The sequence below is a fragment of the Populus euphratica genome, unplaced genomic scaffold (assembly GCF_000495115.2).
Source record: "Populus euphratica unplaced genomic scaffold, PopEup_1.0 scaffold1.1, whole genome shotgun sequence".
In the NCBI taxonomy this organism is placed as follows: Eukaryota; Viridiplantae; Streptophyta; class Magnoliopsida; order Malpighiales; family Salicaceae; genus Populus; species Populus euphratica.
In genome coordinates, this window is record NW_011499845.1 from 3,345,254 (window position 1) to 3,366,127 (window position 20,874).

At 34.4% G+C, this 20,874-nt stretch overlaps 2 protein-coding genes across 2 annotated transcripts; both read right to left on the reverse strand.

Annotated features, from left to right (window-relative positions):
- Window positions 1–2,976: 2,976 nt before the first annotated feature.
- On the reverse strand, window positions 2,977–6,585 carry LOC105121129 (probable WRKY transcription factor 3). The gene is made up of 4 exons (XM_011019659.1): window positions 5,657–6,585; window positions 4,456–5,132; window positions 4,211–4,372; window positions 2,977–3,562 (listed from the first exon to the last, which is right to left on the reverse strand). Exons 1-4 carry the CDS (start codon window positions 6,038–6,040, stop codon window positions 3,316–3,318), a joined length of 1,470 nt encoding a protein of 489 aa, XP_011017961.1. The 5' UTR covers window positions 6,041–6,585; the 3' UTR covers window positions 2,977–3,315.
- Window positions 6,586–10,695: 4,110 nt separating this feature from the next.
- On the reverse strand, window positions 10,696–20,108 carry LOC105128093 (mitotic checkpoint protein BUB3.3-like). The gene is made up of 15 exons (XM_011029615.1): window positions 19,952–20,108; window positions 19,714–19,850; window positions 19,207–19,289; window positions 18,288–18,539; window positions 17,925–17,997; window positions 16,898–16,978; window positions 16,742–16,823; window positions 16,536–16,636; window positions 15,009–15,094; window positions 14,827–14,903; window positions 12,672–12,806; window positions 11,725–11,847; window positions 11,572–11,628; window positions 11,421–11,495; window positions 10,696–11,092 (listed from the first exon to the last, which is right to left on the reverse strand). Exons 1-15 carry the CDS (start codon window positions 20,054–20,056, stop codon window positions 10,991–10,993), a joined length of 1,569 nt encoding a protein of 522 aa, XP_011027917.1. The 5' UTR covers window positions 20,057–20,108; the 3' UTR covers window positions 10,696–10,990.
- Between the last annotated feature and the right edge of the window lie 766 nt (window positions 20,109–20,874).

The window sequence follows — 20,874 nt, forward strand, 5'->3', positions numbered from 1 at the left end:
CCCTACTTTCTTCTCCTTTCTGGAGCTCTGCCTTTTTCCAAAGGCCGTCCTGGAAGGGACAGCGAAAAGACATGGTCTTGGAGTCTTTTTATTCCACGCCAAACATTTTCCTTTCTTTTTTTCAGTTGAATCCAAAAAAAAGAGAGTAAATAACAAGTAAGGAAAATATTCTTTAATCAACCCTTAAACAATACTTTGCGTGGGAAAAAAATAAAAGAGGATATTTTATAACTATAAAACCATCATTTTATTACAATCTAAACACAGGACTGTGCTGCTGCTAATACAACATCAACAGCAACTGTTCCGCTCATCACTACTATTATTTTTATTTTATTTTATTAAAATAACCATTCTTTTAGAACTAGGGATGTAAAAGTAATTTAATATAGAAAAAAATATTTTTGTATTCATCTAAATAATAAAAAATGACTTCAACCTCTTTTTTTATTTATTATTATTTTTGTACAAAATAAACATACCCTTGAGCTCGGTCAATATTGTACTATGCGTGACCCTATGCGGCAACATACTGAGAAGTGGAAGTACTTTTCCAAAGGAATCAATCAATATCTCCACAACAGGGACGCAAGTGGGTTCCTGTATCTGCTATCTAACTTAACCAACCCAGGCAATCTTATCCTCCTCAAAGAGGTTGGAGCTGCCAGCATTTCGATATGCTGGAGAGAGTTGCTCACAAAATGAAAAAAAAAAAAAAATTGTTGGAGGGGAAGGGGAACTATTGACGAGGATACTCTGGCAGCTACGACTGGGTTTGGGCAATCAGGTTGACCCTGTAGGTCTGGGCTCGACCGAGACATGACCAATGATCTGGGAAACATGTGAGTGCATTTCATGGGCTCGATTTCCCACTCCATTACACAAAAGCACGAGAAGCCATTTGCTTGGATCAGTTGCTTTCTCAAGCCCACTGCTTATCTACGACAAACACAAAGTGCTATCATTTCCGCAAAGGCTTCTTCGGGGGTTTCTGTTGACATGACATTTCATCTTTACAACATGAAGAGTGGAATCTCGGGATAATTATAAGAACATGGGGTCCGGGCCCCTAGTTTTCTAATGGACCCACTACTTGATGAGGGGAAGAGAGAAAGAAACAGGGTTCGTGCCTTCAGTGACTTTTACTAAGTCAATAGTAAAACTTTTATGTCTTTTAACCTGTTTACTGGTTAAAAAATAAATTTTTGAAAAATAAATTATTTTTTAATGTTTGATAATATAATAAAAAATAAATTAAAAAATATTTTTCAGTATTTGATTATATCATAAAAAATAAATAGAAAAATAACCTATTAATATTTTATTTTATTTTAAATTTATTAAAATAATGAGAACAAATCATACAAGTTAAAAAGTTAAATAAAAATAAAATTCAAAAAAATATAATTTTATAAATTATCTCAAATAAAAACTAATAATCAAAATAATAGATCAAATTTAAAAAATAAAAAAATTGAAAGATGATGAAATTAAAATAATTATAATTATCACTTCATAAATTATTTCTAATAAAATAAGTAATAATTAAAAAAACGAGGACTAAATTTGATAGAAAAAACTTTCAATTAAAAAATAATAAGAGAAAAAAAATTAAATTTGATAGAAAAAAATTTCAATTAAAAAATAATAAGAGAAAAAAATAATAATTATAAAAGTGAGGACCAAAATTAATATAAAAATTAAATTTTAAGAAATAAGATTGAAAAAAATATTCAAAATAAAATATATATAGCAATTAAAAGTTTAAAAATCAAATTTAATATAATCAGAAAATAATATAATATTTCTAATTTTTTCACAACTTTTAAAATGTGTTTTCCATCTAAAATAAATAAAAAATATTTTTTTAAAAACCAAACTAATTTGTTTTAGTTGAAAAATATTTTTTATTAAATAACTTTTATATTGATAAAGAAATACAAAAATATTTAAAAAATAATTTTTAAAAATTCACTTTTCAATAAATAAATATATCCTTGCACGATTTTAAATCTTTCTAGGCATGTGGCACCGTGGAAGAAGGATATTGTCCTCGGGTTACCTTTGTTGTGGTGCAGAAACGGCATCAGACACGCTTCTTTCCTGATGACCACAGCAAGTGCGTGTAGAATTTGGAGGAACAATAATGCTCTTGTGGTTATATTTTTTGGAATTCATCGTTGGATCATGCTGATTTTGGAATATATTATTATTCTCACATTCCTCTACTAACTGACAGGAGGGAAATGCATGCATTCTAGAGCCACTTTCATCTGTTGTGTCGTACACTTATAGCTGTGCAAATTTAGGGACATCACCCTGAAGGGGTATCATGCATTTATTTGAAAGCATTTCAAAGAATTTTTATTATTAAAATAAAAAAAATTAAATTTTTTAAAAACATGGTATACCATGTTCCCGGTCGTTAAAAAAACATCTGATGACAGTTAATAACATCTAAGGGCTCAAGAGTGCTATCATCACAACTACATCTGTACCAAACCTAACGGGTATTAAATGGGAAGTTGAAATTATTTGTTTCTTCACGAATGTTCTTGGGGACACGCCTCGTCCATGATGCGTCAACAGTATATGAGTATGAACCTTCTTAAGATCGCTAATAATAGAGGGGTTTTATTCTCAATGTTGAATAAAAAGTCACTTGCTCTCCAGCTCTTTTGCGGGATCCCATAAAACATTCATGAGCAAGCGGTCTCGTGTTACGGGCTGAGCCGGATCGAAACATTTTGTTCACTAAGTAACTTACGTAAGTGAGTGGACATGGATTCGAAGCTACTGCAAACCAGAACTGGCTTCAAGAACGGTCTCAACCTTTAAGAACTGAAGAACTTTTTCGCCAAACTTGGGGAAAACATCAAGTTAAACCAGCAGTAAAAGATGTAGAGTGGATATAGGAATTCCTATATCATCGTAAAAGCGGGAAAGAGAGACTGTCAAACATGAAATTCCAAAGGCTGAAGTGGTCAACAATCACATGAAACATTTCTTTCATATTTCCATGTGCAGAAGAATACACAGAACATAATTTCAAGGAACTGTGTCCGTTGAACTGTTTTTTACATATAATAAGAAAGCTCGCTTCATATTAACTTCTCCCTATGTATATCTTTTGTTATTGATTTATCTTTTGTATATTCGCAGTTGGGTGACATGGGGCCTTCATCAAAGTACGTAATGGCCAAAGCATGAAAATCCGAGAAAAAGACAACTTACAACCATTCCCCGGTCCGTAGCAAACGTTTGCTGTTATCTTCCTGCTATGATACGGACTCAGATGAACTATGTTATCTGCTCTTATTTTAACCGCAGACGTGCTATAGGCTGTTGATTGTTGCTGTTGTTTGATGCACGCTTCTCCAGAGTTTGTGGTGTCAGCTGAGATGCATTACTATTGACTGTGATGTGGCTGCTATTTTTAGCTGCTGGTACATCGTGATTATGTTTGCCCTCGTAGGTTGTTATAACGGCTCGAGGGTCTGCTGCAGCCCTCTCGACATGTTTACGGACTTTGCATCTTGGAGTTGTGCATTTATAGTAACTCCTGTAATTTGTACAGAAATGAAAACAGAAGGAAAAGTTGGATTAAAAACATTCCATAGACGTCCAAAGGGCAAGTGCCGCACACATATCTTAGAGAAAGAAACCAAACATGATAAAATGGAGATACATTTTCCATTTTCAGAATAAACAACGACAAACTAAGAATTCAGCAATTACACTAGCAGCATGCCGCTATTTGGGCATTAAAATAGCATGCTGTTATAATTATCCCACCACTAGCACATCCAGGCCCTTCTAACAAGTTTCTGAAACCAAATCTACAGGAACTACCTTTGTCCAGCAAAGCTATTAAGGATGCAGCTCATGGATCGCTATCGAGGAACAAACAGCTTTAGAGCACGTTTCAATGGTAACCCCAAGACAAACTCTTTATCCCTTTACACCTCTAGTAGAGCTGTTCACAACAATGATGTTAACTAGGAATAAAATATGTGTGCCTATTATTCCCCCCACACTGATTGGAGCTCTATCAAGAACCAAGAGCTTGCGCCTGCACAACATTTAAGTGCAAGTCTAAAAACAGCAAGTGGCTAAAATTCACGAGTAAACCAGCATAGTAACCAGTAATACAGCCAAAGGCAAGGATTTTACTAATACAAACTACAATCTCATGGAGTTAAGGAACCACCTTGGATAAGGATTGCCTTTGACAACTTTCTGCCCATACTTGCGCCATCTATAGCCATCATCTAAGAGATCAACTTCACTGGTTGTCTGCACAACGATTCTAGACTCTGTCACAGTCCTGTGTGAAGAAGCTGGTTCTGTCACTCTAACCTCCGTAGTTATTCTGCACATGACATGAACTATTTCATTAGTTACACTCTAGTCCTCCAAGTAAAAGCACACTAAGATTTGCATGCCCAAAAGTACCTTCTCTTATGACCAGGCTCATCTTCATCAATCCGACCACTAGTTTCAGTGTCACTAACTTCCTCAGAATCACTCATCCCAGATACATGTTCAGGTGTAGCTTGACTGGATTCCTGATCCTTCCTATCTCTCGTTTTTCTGACATATCCACTTTGAAGGGTAGCCATTTCAAAATTACCCTGACTGTTTGAATTGCCGTTTATCCCTTCCTTTCCACGCTTATTGGGTTGTGGTGGTTCATGATCGTGCTGCCCCTTGTAGATAATTTCAGTTACTTGACCATCAAGTGATCGCTCAACTTTTTTCTTAACAGGACAGCTAGGATGTGTACATTTATAATAACTTCTAGGAAATTCGCTTCCTTTCACCTGTTTCTGCCCATATTTCCTCCAGTTGTATCCATCATCAGTGGGCTTGTCAACAGCCAAAGAAGAAGATTCGGATCTCCGATCAGCGTGAGGAATGCCCGACAGTTCCTGCACTGTCACTCTAGAGTCCGTTACTGAGCCTGGCATTTGCTGCAGCTGCTGCGCTGCTGAATTATTGATAGAGGTCAAAAACTGTGTCGAAGACATTGCCGGTGTCGAATGCTCCTGTTGAACATGCATATTTGAATTGGCTTGTGCTGCCTGTGCCGTGACCTGTGCTGGTGCCTGCTGGTGTATCATTCCAAAGCCCTGCAGACATCTCAAAAATCGTAAGAATACAAGTATAGCAAGACAATAAAAATACAGGCTTTCTTACAAGAGCGGTGGGTGGGGGGGGGGGGGGGGGTGGAGATAAATTAATAAAATACAAACCTTTACCACATTGCAATCTTAATTCTTGAAAGCATCAATAATAGAAACTGCGAGCAAATAAATCACTTTGAAGCTAAAAAATATTTAACATTCCTTCTGCTAAGAATCCTCATGGAAACTAATCCATGTGACTAATAAACACCTGAGCTGTTATCTAAGGTAGGAAAACAAAAAAAATCTCCAAGCAAACAAAATGTCTATCTTAAAGACAACGAAAGACCTTCTCAGATAAACTTAAAATGTCAAAAAGATTTATTTCTTTCTAAGTAATCAAAAATAAAAATGAAAATAAAAATAGTGTAAAACAAGAAAAAGACCGAAACTTTCTCAAGCGAAAGTAAACTACGAAAAAGAAGAGTTAATGTATAACTGATGCAACCATCATATAAGCACTCGATTACCTCAGGAGAGAAGAGCCCGAACCCCGGTGAATCAGGAAGAGCCACCGGACAGAGCCCCAGCGGCATCGTGAACATCGGCGAAGGAGGGACGATCGACAAGTTTCCCGGCCTGCTAAAGTCCCCGGAGGAGCTCTTGTCATCGGTTGGTTTGAAATTAGGGGAGGCCGTGGCGCCGGCAAGAAGCTGAGAGAAGGACTTGCAGTCGTCGGAGTCGGAGAAGAACCCAGAGAGAAGAGTCATAGGACCTGGACTGAAGCCCATGGAACCAGGAGGCCCGCTGGACAAGAAAGTTTCGGTGAAGGAACGTGGAGGGAGTGTTATGGTGATCGGGCGGGAAGATGGCTGCTGCTGTTGTGGCTGCTGATGCTCCTTTTCATCAGCCATTCGATTATAGTTTTGTTTTCCGTGTGTTTGTTTGTGTCCAGTTTGTTAGTTTCGGTTTGTATTGTTTCTTTGGCTGTTGGTGGATTTGAAAAGTAATAAAAGATTGAGAAAGTCCACGCTAGCTGCTGGTACGAGAAGAAGAAAACGAATTTAATAGAGCTAAAAGGACGTTTCTGTCTTTTTCTTACGGGTGAAGGAATCATGAACCAGTCTCCAGCCTTCATGATCTTGCAAGTTTACACTCTGCTATAATCCCAGTTGATTCATGCACACGCACGATTAATGAATCAGTCTCCAGCCTTTCTTTAAAGTGTATCTGTTTAAAGAATATTATTTTTAATGTTTTATAGCAAATAGCTACAGATAGTTTACTCACGGGGACAGGGACTTCATTGAAAGGAGGTGAAATCACTGTTGTGTCCCCGACGACTACTGGATTGACATGAGTGCTCATTGGAGGATAGAGCTTTGGAGTCTGGTGTCTAATCGATTTTAAAAGAGAGTAGCAGGAGGGAGAAGCATGTTTGTTTATGCCCATACCAGGATGCATGCAGTGACAGTGGAATTGAACCGTGGAATAGATCTCTCTATGATTGCTGGCCAGTTTCCACTCTTTTCTGCTCTTTTTTAATCTTGTTTCAAGGGAGGTTAGCGCTGCTTCCTTTTTTTTATATATATATATATATCTTTAATGTTTAAACTATCTTACATGTATAAAATTAATAATTATATAAATTTATAGTAATTTTAAAATTTATAATATTTAAATTTAATAAAATTTTAAAAATAAATTTAAAATCTAATTAGCTGACCTACCTCTAAATTATGACTATTATATATTGAATCCCGGGGTTGGATTGTACATGAAGCAATGGGCAGCATTGCGGCTGCTATTAGATTCTATCATAACTATGACTTGCACACATTATATTTGTGATATATAAGAGAAATTGGTTGCCATCACTTGAATAGAGTTTTGTATTACCTTTCTTTGTTTAAATTTCATTATATTCTTTTCAAAAACAAATCAATACCGTGCGAGTTACGAGTCTTTCTACTGTTTATATTTTTTTTTTCAAATTGTAGAGGGCGCAAGAGAATATATAATCTCTTTACTTATTATTATTATTCTTTATTGAATAGTGTTTATTTGTTGTTTATAATAAAAGAGACGGTGAAATGAAAAATAGAAATGCAAGTTTTGTGTACCGTTATTCATTTTTCTTGTAACCGTTTCTTTATCTTTTTTTTATACCACAACAATAAATAAATATTATTTAATAAATATAATTATTAATTTTTCATCTCAACAAAAAAACTTAATTATTTAAAAAAAAAATTCAAAATATAATTTATATTACTCTTTAATACATTTTTCTATCATTTGCTATTAATTAATTAGAACAATGAGATTCAAATATAATTATTTAATCAATAAAATTATAATATTATATCAAATAATCATCCCAATTTAAAAACTTAAACTCTTAAATAATACCTTAATTTATTATTTATATTATTTCCTACAAAATATTTCACACGGCTACTTTAGATTACCTTTGCAAGGACTTCCTCCGAGAATTCGCTAGTTCTTCGATGCTTTACAGGGAGGAGCAAACGGCGTCTTCCCAGTGCCAGAACAGGTTTCTCGTTCATGTCAAGTCGAAGCTATATTGTGCTGAAAGTCAAGATCCAAGAGATAACACAACTTGTGGTTCTTGCCCAAAAAGATTTTTCCTCAATATTTGTCCGCATCAGGGGCTAGTCTGTAATGACATCCACAGAATCCCGAGACAGAGGTCTTGTTGTGACAACGAGTGCATCTGTCATTTTATAATATTATACCCAAACCATGAAGGCAAACTTACAGAACCGGCTAAAGGTGAAAGAAAGATTTTTAGCAAAACTACAAATTGAATTTCTTAATTTTTTTTTACATATATTTAAGATACAGAGTGATTGTTTATCGTATGCTCAGTGAAAAATAGAAAGGAATCATAAGCTTTTGTAACTGCCACCAAGGATTTTATTTTTTCCAACCCCAGAGAGGCATCATGGAATGAGGTTGCAAGACACATTATTTGAAAAATTGGTGCTAGGACAAAAAGGGGCAGGTGGTGCTGCTTCTCCCTCCTTGTGCCTCGGCGTGTGGAATATGTTGTTGATCTGTATATCTGCTGTGCGGGCTGGCATGCAAGTTGTCATACAGACATTATTGTTTTCAGTTGCCGATGTTGATGGCTAATGGCAAATGGGTTCGTGCAAAGCATATAGGGCCACGCTCTGGCTGGAGAGAGAGAGAGAGAGAGAGACCGTCCCCGTCCCCGTCCCCGTCCCCATCCCCATTCATATTTATTTTGTTTTATTTTTAGCAAGGACCTGCCTGGGGGCTATTTTAATAAAATCCACAGAGATGGTAACGATTGAACGTGGGAGAAATTTCGCAAGTGCCTGGAATTGTTATAGTTTTTGCTTCTTCATGTGTTCTAAAAGTAAGTTTTATTTAAAAATATATTAAGTTAATGTTTTTCCTTGATTCTGACATGTCATGTATTTTTTTACAAGACACAAACCTGCATTAGAGGACGGATGCCACTGTTAATGCCATTGGTTTTGAAAGGGAGAACTCATGTCGAAGTGGGCTGCCTTGTGCCGTGCTTTACCTAGGTACCTGGTAAGAATTATGGTAATGAGAACAGAGCACTTTTTTTTAAAAAAAAAAGAAGGCCTAAATTTGATAGGTTTCAACTCTTCTATTTTGATTTTTAAATAGTAATTAACAAAGCTAGCATTGACATTTGAAATAAATCGGAGCTTCAAGTGCACCCACCTTGAAAGATTTCACCAGGCAAAAAATATTGTTGTTTCTTTTTTTGCACAAGTTATTATCCAAATAAAGTTCTTGGTTTCTCAATCTTTTTTTTCTTTTTCATCACTATTCTCCTGCTTCACGTTTAGATGAGATAGGAATGCAATTTTAAGCCATTTGAAATAATTTCAGGTGATTTTTAATTGTCAAACAAGAATACACACAGAAACGATGTCTTCCCCCCCTCGAAACATGTAAGAGTCCAGTTCAAGCCTCGAAAAGCTTGGCTGGGGAAGGCATGGAAGATACTCTGTACTTTGGTTCGATACAAACATCTGGGAATCTAACACTTTTTCTTGAATCTTGCTACATAGCATGAAGCTCTTGGACGAATTTACCACACGATGATCGACATCTAAAAGAAATTTCTTGACGAGTTGGCAACTCGGAGAATAGGGGTCATGTTGAAATGTAGAAGTATATGGCCCATGGAGACAGGCCCACAGCCATAGATTGCATCATGCGCTGTAGGGAATATTCAATCTTTCTGTGTGCAAACGATACCTAACTGATTTGGGCCAGCCTCTAAACAATTCCTGAACTTTAGGGTTTTATGTCCATGACCACTCTTGACCGGTTCTTCTTACCTCTTCCTTGTCGGAAACCGATAAATTATCACCCTAACCATCCGCTTCAACCAGTTGAAAACAATTCACTGGTAGGCCATTTGTTTTCCATCTGCTCTTGCTATGGTTGCTGGGTTGTGATGATTCGATTTTTTTTTTTTAGATACAAAAAAGCTGTACTACTGAACACTGGACATTTCGAATGATCTTTGTCAACAATGGTCCGTGTTGACTGTCCTTTCTATGCTTCACTCTACGAGTATTGGTTGCATTTATTGACAGTTAGAAAAGTGATTGAAATTATATTTTTGAAAATACTTCAAATTATTTTTTACAGTATTTTTTTTATTGTTTTGATATTCTGATATTAAAAGTAATTTTTTTTAAAAATAAAAAATATTATTTTAATATATTTTATATAAAAAATATTTTTAAAAATAATTATCATCACATTTCTAAATATCATCTTACTGGAGTTAATATCTGATGTTACGCTTTTTTATAATGTTAATGTGAGTGTTTAATAAATGATGAATCTTTTATCTCCATAGAAGTTAAAAGAAATTCTTTATGACCCCATTTCCTCTCATAAAGATCGGCTGGGGACTGCCATTAGATTAGTTGGCTAAGGAAATAGTACCTGATGAATTTGGAGACTTTGGTCAGGGGCACCGAAGCTTGAGCAAAAGGACCTAGGAAATCTCGTGTCTCGCAAAATGTCAAAAAAGTGATAATACACTTTTAAGACCAACCTCAACAGGATTCCTTGAAAGGAATTTTTGAAGAATTGCCCTGGTCATATCTCGTCAGGATTCCGAACCAGGCAACAACAAATGCTCGATTATTGGATCCTCTACGAGGATTCATACACATCTCTCGAGAATTCAATTGTATGCTACTTTCGACAGTGGACATTTTAAATCAGATTGTAGCCATGAAAAAACATGACGAAAGCCAGAACCCGTTCGGAAAACGGCATTCCATTTTGCTAAATAGTTCGCTGTCATAAAATTATTAATTATGATTCAACCAGCGTGAATCCTTCGGCAAACACGTGGAAGAACCAAATTTTCAAGAAGAATATCAATTCTCTTCCATCGGTTCGGCTCTAACCTAACACAAACAAGTAAAGAGTTCGCTTACCAAAACACAAGTAACCATAACATTAATATCGACGGGCAAACACAAGGAACGATGATGAGGAAAGGAACTGGAACCTCCAAGGAAATAAAAACTGTAAATTGTTTGAAACCACCAAAGGTGCCAAGATGTTGTATACAGTCTTAATGGCAGAACAAACTTTCTCCAAACCAAGAACCACAAGAATATCATTCATTACAAATAAAAAGCCACTTAAATAATGGCAAGTCTTCATATAAGCCCGCATCTGGTGCAGAACGTTACTTAAATGGGCCCAGTTCTCAAACCCACATAAAAACCCTTGCTAAAACTACAACTATCAGCAGTCAACCCACATATTACCTTGGGCATGCGCTGCCTGCAGCCAGGCACAGATTACTTGGGACCAATGTCCTTGAGGGCGCCGATCTGCTCCTCTCCCATAGAAGACATCACCGTCACAACAAGATCTTTCCCCTCACCAAATCCATCCTTAATCTGCATAACAAAGAGAAAAACAGACCAACTAGATTCTGTATAACAGAGGTTCATGGCTTTTCTGAAATAGACTGAATCGGACTTATCTCCTATAGATTGAAAACTACACTACAAAAATTGAAGCGCAAAGCCAGAGTTTAAGGGCACTGTAAGATTTTTATACATCCAGCACATGACCTGTGCTGCATTACAAAAATCCATCCAATTTCAAAGCACAAAATACACAAGCAGATTAAGCGACCACAAAACCAAAAAGTTAAAATCCTGAGAGGCAGCACAATCTTGTTGCCTAATCGAATTCACCAGGGAGAACAAAGTGTCAACTAACCTGAGTGAGGAGACTGTCATCAGTTGGGAGTCTCAGGTCATCCTTAGTATTGCCATTCTCAGTCAGTAAGCTCACCTGAAATTTTAAAAACAGATTAGAAAAAAGTCCAATTAGCCTAGTTTTAAAAAAAGTGAAAGAGCAATGAACGAACAAATCCATCCTCAGAGATATCAATCAGCTGGTAGTCAGTACGGGTGACGTGGGGAACCTACAATGCAATGGAAAGAGACATTTAAATCATGAAAAAGCTTCAGTGATAAATAACTCATTGATGTAAAATAAATTAGATAAAAAAACTGCATACATCACAGTTGTGGGAAGAAGGAACAATATCTTCAAGCTTTTTTCCATTGAAAATATCAATCCCAACAAAGTGACATTTAGCATGGCCATGCTTGCCAGTTTTGGAGGTCGAAACCTCCACCACCTGTAAAAGAAAATTAAAAGCATGTCCTTAATAAGTGATATACAAAACCCAAAAGTTTTTTTAAAAAGGGGAAAGCAATCTCTGAAGAACCAATAGGATGATCAACATGGGTTAACAAAGCTCAACATCACTAAATGAATTATACACATGATAAACAAACAAACAAACACGCATTCACAACAAATAACCTATCTGATTACAGAATCAATAACAATTTCCACGTCACAAGCAGAAGTTCATCCAGTTCATAACTTATTTCATTTTTATAATTAATCAAACTATCCTAAAATTTTACCTTTACAAAATAAAAAAATTGAGCAACGGCTTTACACCTGACAAGTAGGATTTCCATCCGAGTTCATGACTTGTTTCATATTTATAATTAATCAAATTATCCTAATATTTTATTTATAATTAATCAAAGTATTCTGAGATTGACCTTCACAAAACGAGTAGAGCAATGGCTATTTCGATCATGCTTGCAAAATTACCATCAGCATTAGATTCTGCCTATAGACATGTTATTATTCAACAAACTTTTACATTTTCTGAACAGTTTAGTATCAAATCTAAATTATTTATTTATTTTTCCTCTTACTTTTTTAAAGTTATCAACAGCAACTAACACACTGAACATGACTGTAAGTAAGCTTTAAACCCTGACTATCCATAACCAAATCAATTCCATAAAAATAATTAAATCAATTCTGATCCGACATTCATAAAAGGCATGCATATTCTGGAACAAAACTGAACACAAAGATAAAAATGAAAACAAAAAGATTCAAGCAGATCTAAAATTTAGATTGATAGTGAAACTTGACCTTGCAAGGGCGATTCTTGATGACTATGTAACCATTCTTGCGAATGGTACCAGCTTGCTGAGGGTAAGTTTTTGAAGCTCCGGCATCGGCCTTTGACTCGAAGTGATGCTCCTCGTCAGACATGGCGGCGACTGATCAAGAGAACTAGAAAACACCAACAATAATAATAAAAAAAAAACAGAGTACACGAGGGCAGAGATTTTACCAATTTATGCTATTTATATGGGTGCGTTATTTAAAAGTGAGGGTCTTTAGGGTTTCTAATAGTTGGGCTTTTTTGTAAAACCACTTATTTTGAGTGAGTTTAGATCATTGGATTTAAGAGATGGACGGTGAAGGATTCGATGAAATATATTTTTGGCCTAAGGCGTTATTAGGACGCAGTTCGGCACGTGGGCTGCTTGTGCTGAAGCTGTTTGGGATAAGTGTTTGCGTAAAGTTCTTGACTAAAGCACACATGCACGATTATGTTCTACCACGTGTCCTCCTTACTAGGAGAGATTCCCCCACTTTCCTGAAAGCATAAACTAGTTTGCCACGTAACCACAAAATTTGACCTTGCCGACCCCTTGCGTTGTCGCCACGGTTTCTTTTATCCGCATTACAAACTAGTTTAGTTTATAGTGTTGAGCCATGCTGCCACTTGATTTTTTCTTTTCCAACATTAAAGAAATACGCAGGGTGGAAGAAATTATTTGATATTATTAATATATTTAACTTTAATAGATTAATCTTGCAACTTTTTGATTGGTGTTTTTTTATCTAATTTGAATTTAGTTTTTATTTGTTAATGTGATTTAGCCGTGTTTTTGATAGATTGGAAGAAAATATTTGATATTATTAATAAATCAGTTTAAAAGATTAATTTTGAAATTTTTTTAATTGGTTTTTTTTGTCTAATTTGAATTTAATTTTTCTTTATTATTGTGATCCAACCGAATTTTTTTAACTTTACATTAATTATTTTGAATATGTTTTAGTTGTTTTGATGTGTTAATTTTTAAAAATAAAAAAATATTTCAATGTGTTAATTTTTAAAAAGCAAAAAAAGTATTTATTATTTTCATATATTTTTAAACAAAAAATACTCTAAAAATTAACATGGACTGCATTCTCCAAACAAGCCCTCAAAACTAAATCTTGTAAAAGTTATTCTGATATGATTTAATTTATTTAATTTATTAAAAAATAACTTAAATAACTAATAAAAAATATTTTGACTTTAAAAACAATATTAGGATCGCTATTTCTACTTCTTTTTTGTTTTTTGTTTTTTTGGCTGTTAAGACATGGATATATTATATTGCCAAGAACTTTTTACTTCATCCATTAATTTTGAAATGGTTATTAAGACATGGATATATTATATTGCCAAAAACTTTTTACTTCATCCATTAATTTTGAAATTCATGTGATATATTTTATGAGGTTTAATAATTTCATATATTTATTTATTTTAAAAATTTTCTATACTTAAATATATAATAACAAAACTAAATGTTTATAAAATTAAGTATAAATTAAATATCTAATTTATTTGAGACTAGAATAAACTTATATAAAATAAATTAAAATATTTAATACAATAATTATAAAATTAAGAAAATATTAAAGGATAAAAAAAAAAGCAAGAATAAGTCAACACCCCAACTTTTTAAAATGTATTAAGTAATTCGTTTCACTAAAAAAAATCTAAAAAATATCAAAATTCTCAAAATTTGTATTCCATGCTCGGTCGCCGTAGGAGAATTTATGTTTTATATTATAAAAATGGAAATTGGTTTATGAAAAACTTACGAGATAACTTAAAAAAAAAAAAAAAACACATGGACGCTCAGGTCCCCATCAGGCAACTTGGTTTTTAAGTTTGACCTTGATTATGTGGAAAATTCATAAGAAATATAACCCCGACACGTACTTCTAACAGCCAGTTCTTTTCATTGAATACTCAGTACCAGGCACGAGGCAACACGCTTCACTTGACAGAAACAAATCCTTCTTTATGAATATCCTGGTCCCTTCGAAAGCAGAAAAAGAAGAGGAGAAAAGTGCAGAATTGGAAAAGGGTCCATGACCAAACGGCGTCTTTATTAAAGCCGGACAGGATAACCATTGAAGTGAGTGGTATATGTTACAGGTACAAGGAATTTCTTACATGGAAGAACCAAAACAAAATGCTTTGCACCTTCTCCCCCGCATTTTGCAGTTTGGAGCAAGCTCCATTATTAATACCTGGGCAGCAAATTGCACTGTTATAAGCAACTAAGCAAGAACTACAGAGCAGATTTATCTTCTAAATTAGATCTATTACCTTCTTTACCAAGCATACGAATATTCATTCCCCATTTGAAACTTCAGAAGAGAATCCAACATAGCTGTCTTCCATTTTCTGTATGAATATTTGAGGGGGCACGGGCACCTCCCTGTCATGGAAATGTCACATGGAGAAATATGCATGGTCAAGCGATTTGATCAACACGTATTAGGCAACACAGTGCCATAATCAAATAAGAGACCGTTGTCGGTTTTCTTCCATCATATAATGCAGAAAAATGAAGATACAAGCAGCAAAGACAAAAATATTAACAATTAACAATAAAAAAAAACAGAATAATTTGCACCATATATCTAAACATTGTTCACACATTCCTAAAACACTGTCCGTTTACTTTTGCACTGTTGAGATAGCTTCTTTTTTTTTTTTTTACATTTTGTTTCTTATAATTAACAAAGTTTGTATTTCAATCATGACATTTTTCTTTTGTATATTTTAATTTTTTCACTTAACAGATAGATTTTGGCCGGCCAGAAAACGTTAATTTTAGTGTCACTAGATTTATTTTAAAGAGAGGGATTCGATGAAGATAGTTTGAACTTTCTATAATACTGAAAAAGATAAATTAAAATTTGAAAAAAGTGTTTTTGATTTAATTTTAAATTTTTAAATTAGCTAGAACGTATTTTAGAATTGAAAATAGAATTATAAAGATATCTAAAATGTGTTTTACGTGAAAAAAAAATTGAAATTTTGATATTTAACCTAAAATACTTGGGCCGTAATTTTTCAACCACTACCAGCACTTTTTGCAAAGAATAACATTCAATGTGCCTTTTTTTTTTTTTTTTTTTAAGACTTGCACGAGGCCTGACTTGTCCTTTCACGCTCAAGGGAACCTGAACTGTCAAGTAAAATTAGATTTTTTTATGATGATATTAATAACTAATTGTTGAATAAATTATATATAAATTTAATATACAATTTTTTTTAAAAAAAATTGTTCATGAATATTCAATAAGAATAAAATATTTATATTGTTAGTTTTAAATTCAAAAAACCCATAAGCAAAAAATTGCTAGCCCGACACGGTGGTGTATCAACAAATGATTGAAGAAAAAAAGAGTTTTTTGCTTGTCAAGAACACTTTGTTCCCGCCTTATCATAAAAATAATTTAACCTCCATGAAGTGAAACAGATTATGCACATGCACCAAATTTTTACTTTTTGATAAAAAATTTTAATTAAAAACAAAACAATATCAATTTTTTTTCCAAAAAAGCAGTCTGCAGCGTTCTACTAGAACGAAAAGTTGAAATTTAACAGCACGGAGAAAAACATCAATGATGGAGTAGAAAGGACAATTCATGCAAAAATCTAGATTTGATGGTGGAGGCTGCCAATCGATCTTTATATGGACAAAAGTGAACAGATGCATCTTTATGTTACGGAAAACCAAATGACACCAATGAAAACAATGTAACACAAAATCATCGAATGTAGGTGCTGAAGAGAAATTGTACTGTCAAGATTTAAGAAGAGTATGGTAGAACAAAATCACGAAGGAGTTAGCAACTGGAGTGACATACCTTTCATTAGCTTCTTGATATGTGTAGCTTGATACAACAGCTAGAAGTTGCCCCACATGGTTGTATGATAAGGATGCCACACTATTTGGATATCTAGGAAACTGAAAACAAGAAAAGGAACGAACCACTTACAAGTATTTAGAAGTATTATTGAAAAGGAAATCAAAGTGCATGCAGCTAACTGTTGTAATCAGATGGGAATATACCTCGTGTAATCTTCTTTTACTTTTAGCATCCCACGCGGTAACATAGCCTTCATTATCGCCAGTAACAAAAGTACCACCAATGCTAAATCAAAAATACCCATCAATTCAAGTTTCACAAAGCACATGATGGCAAACAATTGACTGGACTGTACTTACAGTGGATTGAAAACTATGTCATTAACTGACACAAGATGTGCCGTTCCATCCTTTGTCGTAGGGTGACACCGAAAAGTGTATCTGCGGTTGATTTTGAAAAGAGCAACGCATTGCAAGATTATTAGCAAATTGTTCAGATCAACATATAAATATGCACTTGCACAGACAATAGCAAATAGAACACAACAAACGCTCCAGCACAGATATTTGATTCTGCAGTATGGAAGCAAACATATAACACAATGGTCAGATTGAAATACCCAGGGTACTAAGAGCAATATGGAAAGTTTGATAACAAATTATGAAACTTGTGTTATCCATGTAAAAACCGTATACAATGTTGAAGCATTAATATCTCAATACCAGAAACTTAAATTCAACTTCTAGAGAGGTGTCAGTGATGCCACAGAAGTATATGTAGTCTAGTGCACATGCATGTGAAGAAACGAAAAAGAAAAAAAGAAAAAAGAGATTAAATCTCTTTGCTAAAGGACAACCATAAAAGTTTGTAGATTTAAAACTTAATAACAAAAAGGATGCAATTCCATCCTGCTTATCGAGTTCTAGAATCTAGTTGGGCATATCCCATGATCGCTGGGATGCCTCTTGTATTATACAACTTGTCTGTCCTTGGCAATCTAGTTGGACATATCCCATGATCGCTGGGATGCCTCTTGTATTATACAACTTGTCTGTCACAAATGCAGAATTGTCCTTGACCTTGGTCCTAAGCTTGGGTGATGAGAATGTGGAATGGCATTAAGTTTAGTCTTGGTCAAAATCTTTAGAGAGTAAAAGGAAAATTCCTCTACATTCTGAGGAGCTACTCTACTCAAACCTTTAGCAGTGGGACAAAGAAAAAGAAAAACAAAAATACCACTAGAAAACAGACTCAAACCTTTAGCAGAGGGACAAAGAAAAACAAAAATACCACTAGAAAACAAAGAATACAAAGATTAAACTTGAAAATATACTACCAATATCAGATCTTTAACAAATGAAGCATGCTTGAAACCAAAAGACTCACCCAGTGGAATTCGAATTTAATGGATTTGAAATCTCCAGCGCTACACGTCCATCTATCAACCCAATTGCATATCCTGCAAAAGAAAAAAACACATTCAAAAGATTGAAAGGGAGGACAGGGGGATCGGAAGAAAGAAAAGGAATATAATGTCATTTTGAATGGATAAAGATGATTAAAACCTTCATACCATAAGAGCTACAAGCAACCACACACCAGATAGGTAGCAAAACAATTACAGTTTGGTTGATTCACTTTTAAGGAATCAATATGTTCTAATAATAATGACATTCCCTGCGAAAGAGATCTTCCACCAGAAACTGCATGCTCAGAATTATAAAGCTCACATTATCATTATAGTTGTACCTCTGGTATATGGAACTGAAGCAACACAACTTATCCCTACATCCATAGATGGTTCTTTTAAATCCACCGCTCTTTCATAGTTCCGCAAGTCATATATATTTACTGCTGCTCCAACAGCTACCATCAAATCAAAACCGGAGATAGAAATGGAATCAATTTCTGCACCCAGATTTCTGAAGAGTGCAAGAGGATTTGCCAAGCGCATATCCCAAGACATTACCTTCTTGTCTAATCCAGCTGAAATCACTTGGCCTATAAAAGCCAAATAGAAAAGAATCATCAGAATCCCCTACAGCAATGATGCAACAAGGAAATAGCAGATCCACATGCAAATAGGCTGCAAAATGGGCTCTTTGTATGTCTTAGCGACCAAATCTTACAGCAGAACTGCATTGTATTGCCATGGTCATATATATCATAACATCAAAAATTATAATGCAACGAACAGAAACCCTAACCTCTAAAAGGAAATCTAAAGGATGGAATGCAAGGTTTCTAGTATGAGGTGGGTGAATGATAAAAACCCCAATAAATATGCATGCAAAGGTCTTATTTTTTGCTTTCTTAGACTTGGTTATCCTTGATATCCACAAAATTTGTCTGTAGTCCCAACAACACGTTAACTAGATGTATGACCGACCTTATTCAGGCAACAGTTGACAGGATTTAATAGTGCTCTTTAGAAATATAAAGATCTCTAATGAAAAGAATATAAATGCATACGTTTTCCCGTTATTAGAATTGTAGGGAAAGCTACATTTACTGCCAAATATACCATGTGAGGTTGAGTACACATCTATCTCGTTGTCTTGCAGAAAATAACAAAAAAGAAAGGAAGGAAGAAAGAAAGAAACATGTGTCAAGTTCTAAGTTAGATTCATGTTCATGTGACTTGTGAGGATGCGTAAAGATAGCTTACATGTTTCAATTGAGTATCCCACACATGTTGCCATGTCCTGATGATTTCCAATAGCATCAATAGTTCCTGAGTGCAAGTCATACCTAGAAAAATATGGCCATAAAGAGTCAAGATATAAGGCAAGAAAACCATAGCATACCACTTCAAACAACAAAATTAACTAAAACACACAGTTATGATTCAAACATATTCTCTCCAATAAAACCATTGTAAGCAAAGCATAATCGAGCAAATCAGCCCAAATAAACAAAACCCCAGCCTGATAGCCAACTCGCTAAAAGAAGAGGCCAGCAATGTGTACCAAAAACTAGCACCGTATGCTACTGAAATGCAAAAAATTAAGCAAGCTATGATATAGTATTGGAAGCAATTATTGAATCAGAAGTAATAAATAATATAAATTGATTAATATTAGAATAAAGAAAGATAAAACATGTAGTGTCGGAGATAAAAACGAAACTGAAGCTGAAGCTGGGTTTTGGAGTCCCAACGAGAACAAGAACAAACCTTGTAATGGAACCATCGGACGCAGCCGTAAAAGCAACGGACTCACTCTGGAAACAACAGTCGAGAAGAGCAGCTTGTGAGGGAGCTGGAGCTTCTAATCTAAGCAGAGAGCTATCCACGTCGTATAATCGAAGATTCTACACGATCAAACAGATGTAAATATAACAATGTCGAAAAAAAATCTAAAACTAATTTTTTTAATAAAATAATAAAATAAAGAAGAGAGGCGAACACTGACGGAATCCCAAGAGGAAATGAGGAGATTATTGGACTGAGGGGCGAATCGGATCCTGGAAACTGCATCTTCGATGGGGTTTTCGAAATTTAAACACGCGCCTTTCATTTGGGTACAAAATTAAAACACAAAAGGAGGTGTTTGAACGGTGAAGAGAAGAAAACCTAGTCTAGATCACAAAACCAACTGTGATTTCAGTCCTAGTTTGCAGGGAAAGGGAACAAGAAGAAAAGGTCCCTTCCCGCTCAGCGTAGACAGCGGGATAATTATTTGAATCTATGTTACTAACGAGCTGCCATTAGACTGTATTTTTTTTTTTTCGTGCGTGTGTTTCTGGGGTGCATTTTGATGGGGTACTTTTTAGTTATCATGCTTTAATATCATATCCTTTCCCCCTCTATTTATTGATTTTGAATGGCTATATGGAGTGCTAATTTTTTTTGGTCAAAATAAAAAATTATTTCTATATATTTAAAAAAAAATCATAAAATAAAATAAAATAAAATAAATTGTTTTCTTTAAACTTCTCCTCTCCTCATTTTATGTAAAATAAAATATAACTTATTAAATATTATTTTTTATTGAAGTACATGAGGATAAAAAAAACTAAATTATACTATTCAAAATATTATATTAATAATCTGAATATTAAAAAAAAATATTTTAAAGATAAAATATTATGTTATTAATCTGATTGAATATTTTTAAAAAAACATTATATTTTAAAAAAAAAACATTTAATTTTTTTTTTTATATATATCAGAAATTTTATATAACATATTTGAAAATATAGTAATGATTATTTTTTAAAATAAGGGAAAGGGAACAAGAAGAAAAGGTCCCTTCCCGCTCAGCGTAGACAGCGGGATAATTATTTGAATCTATGTTACTAACGAGCTGCCATTAGACTGTTTTTTTTTTTTTTT

Coding starts and splice junctions, on each gene's coding strand:
- LOC105121129 (XM_011019659.1), bottom strand. CDS start 6,040: ATGGCTGATGAAAAGGAGCATCAGCAGCCACAACAGCAGCAGCCATCT. Junction 4,373..4,455: donor GAGCCTGGTCATAAGAGAAG/GTACTTTTGGGC, acceptor TGTCATGTGCAG/AATAACTACGGAGGTTAGAG. Junction 3,563..4,210: donor AAAGGCAATCCTTATCCAAG/GTGGTTCCTTAA, acceptor TACAAATTACAG/GAGTTACTATAAATGCACAA.
- LOC105128093 (XM_011029615.1), bottom strand. CDS start 20,056: ATGAAAGGCGCGTGTTTAAATTTCGAAAACCCCATCGAAGATGCAGTT. Junction 19,851..19,951: donor TCATTTCCTCTTGGGATTCC/GTCAGTGTTCGC, acceptor TTGATCGTGTAG/AATCTTCGATTATACGACGT. Junction 11,496..11,571: donor ATATCTCTGAGGATGGATTT/GTTCGTTCATTG, acceptor TTAAAATTTCAG/GTGAGCTTACTGACTGAGAA.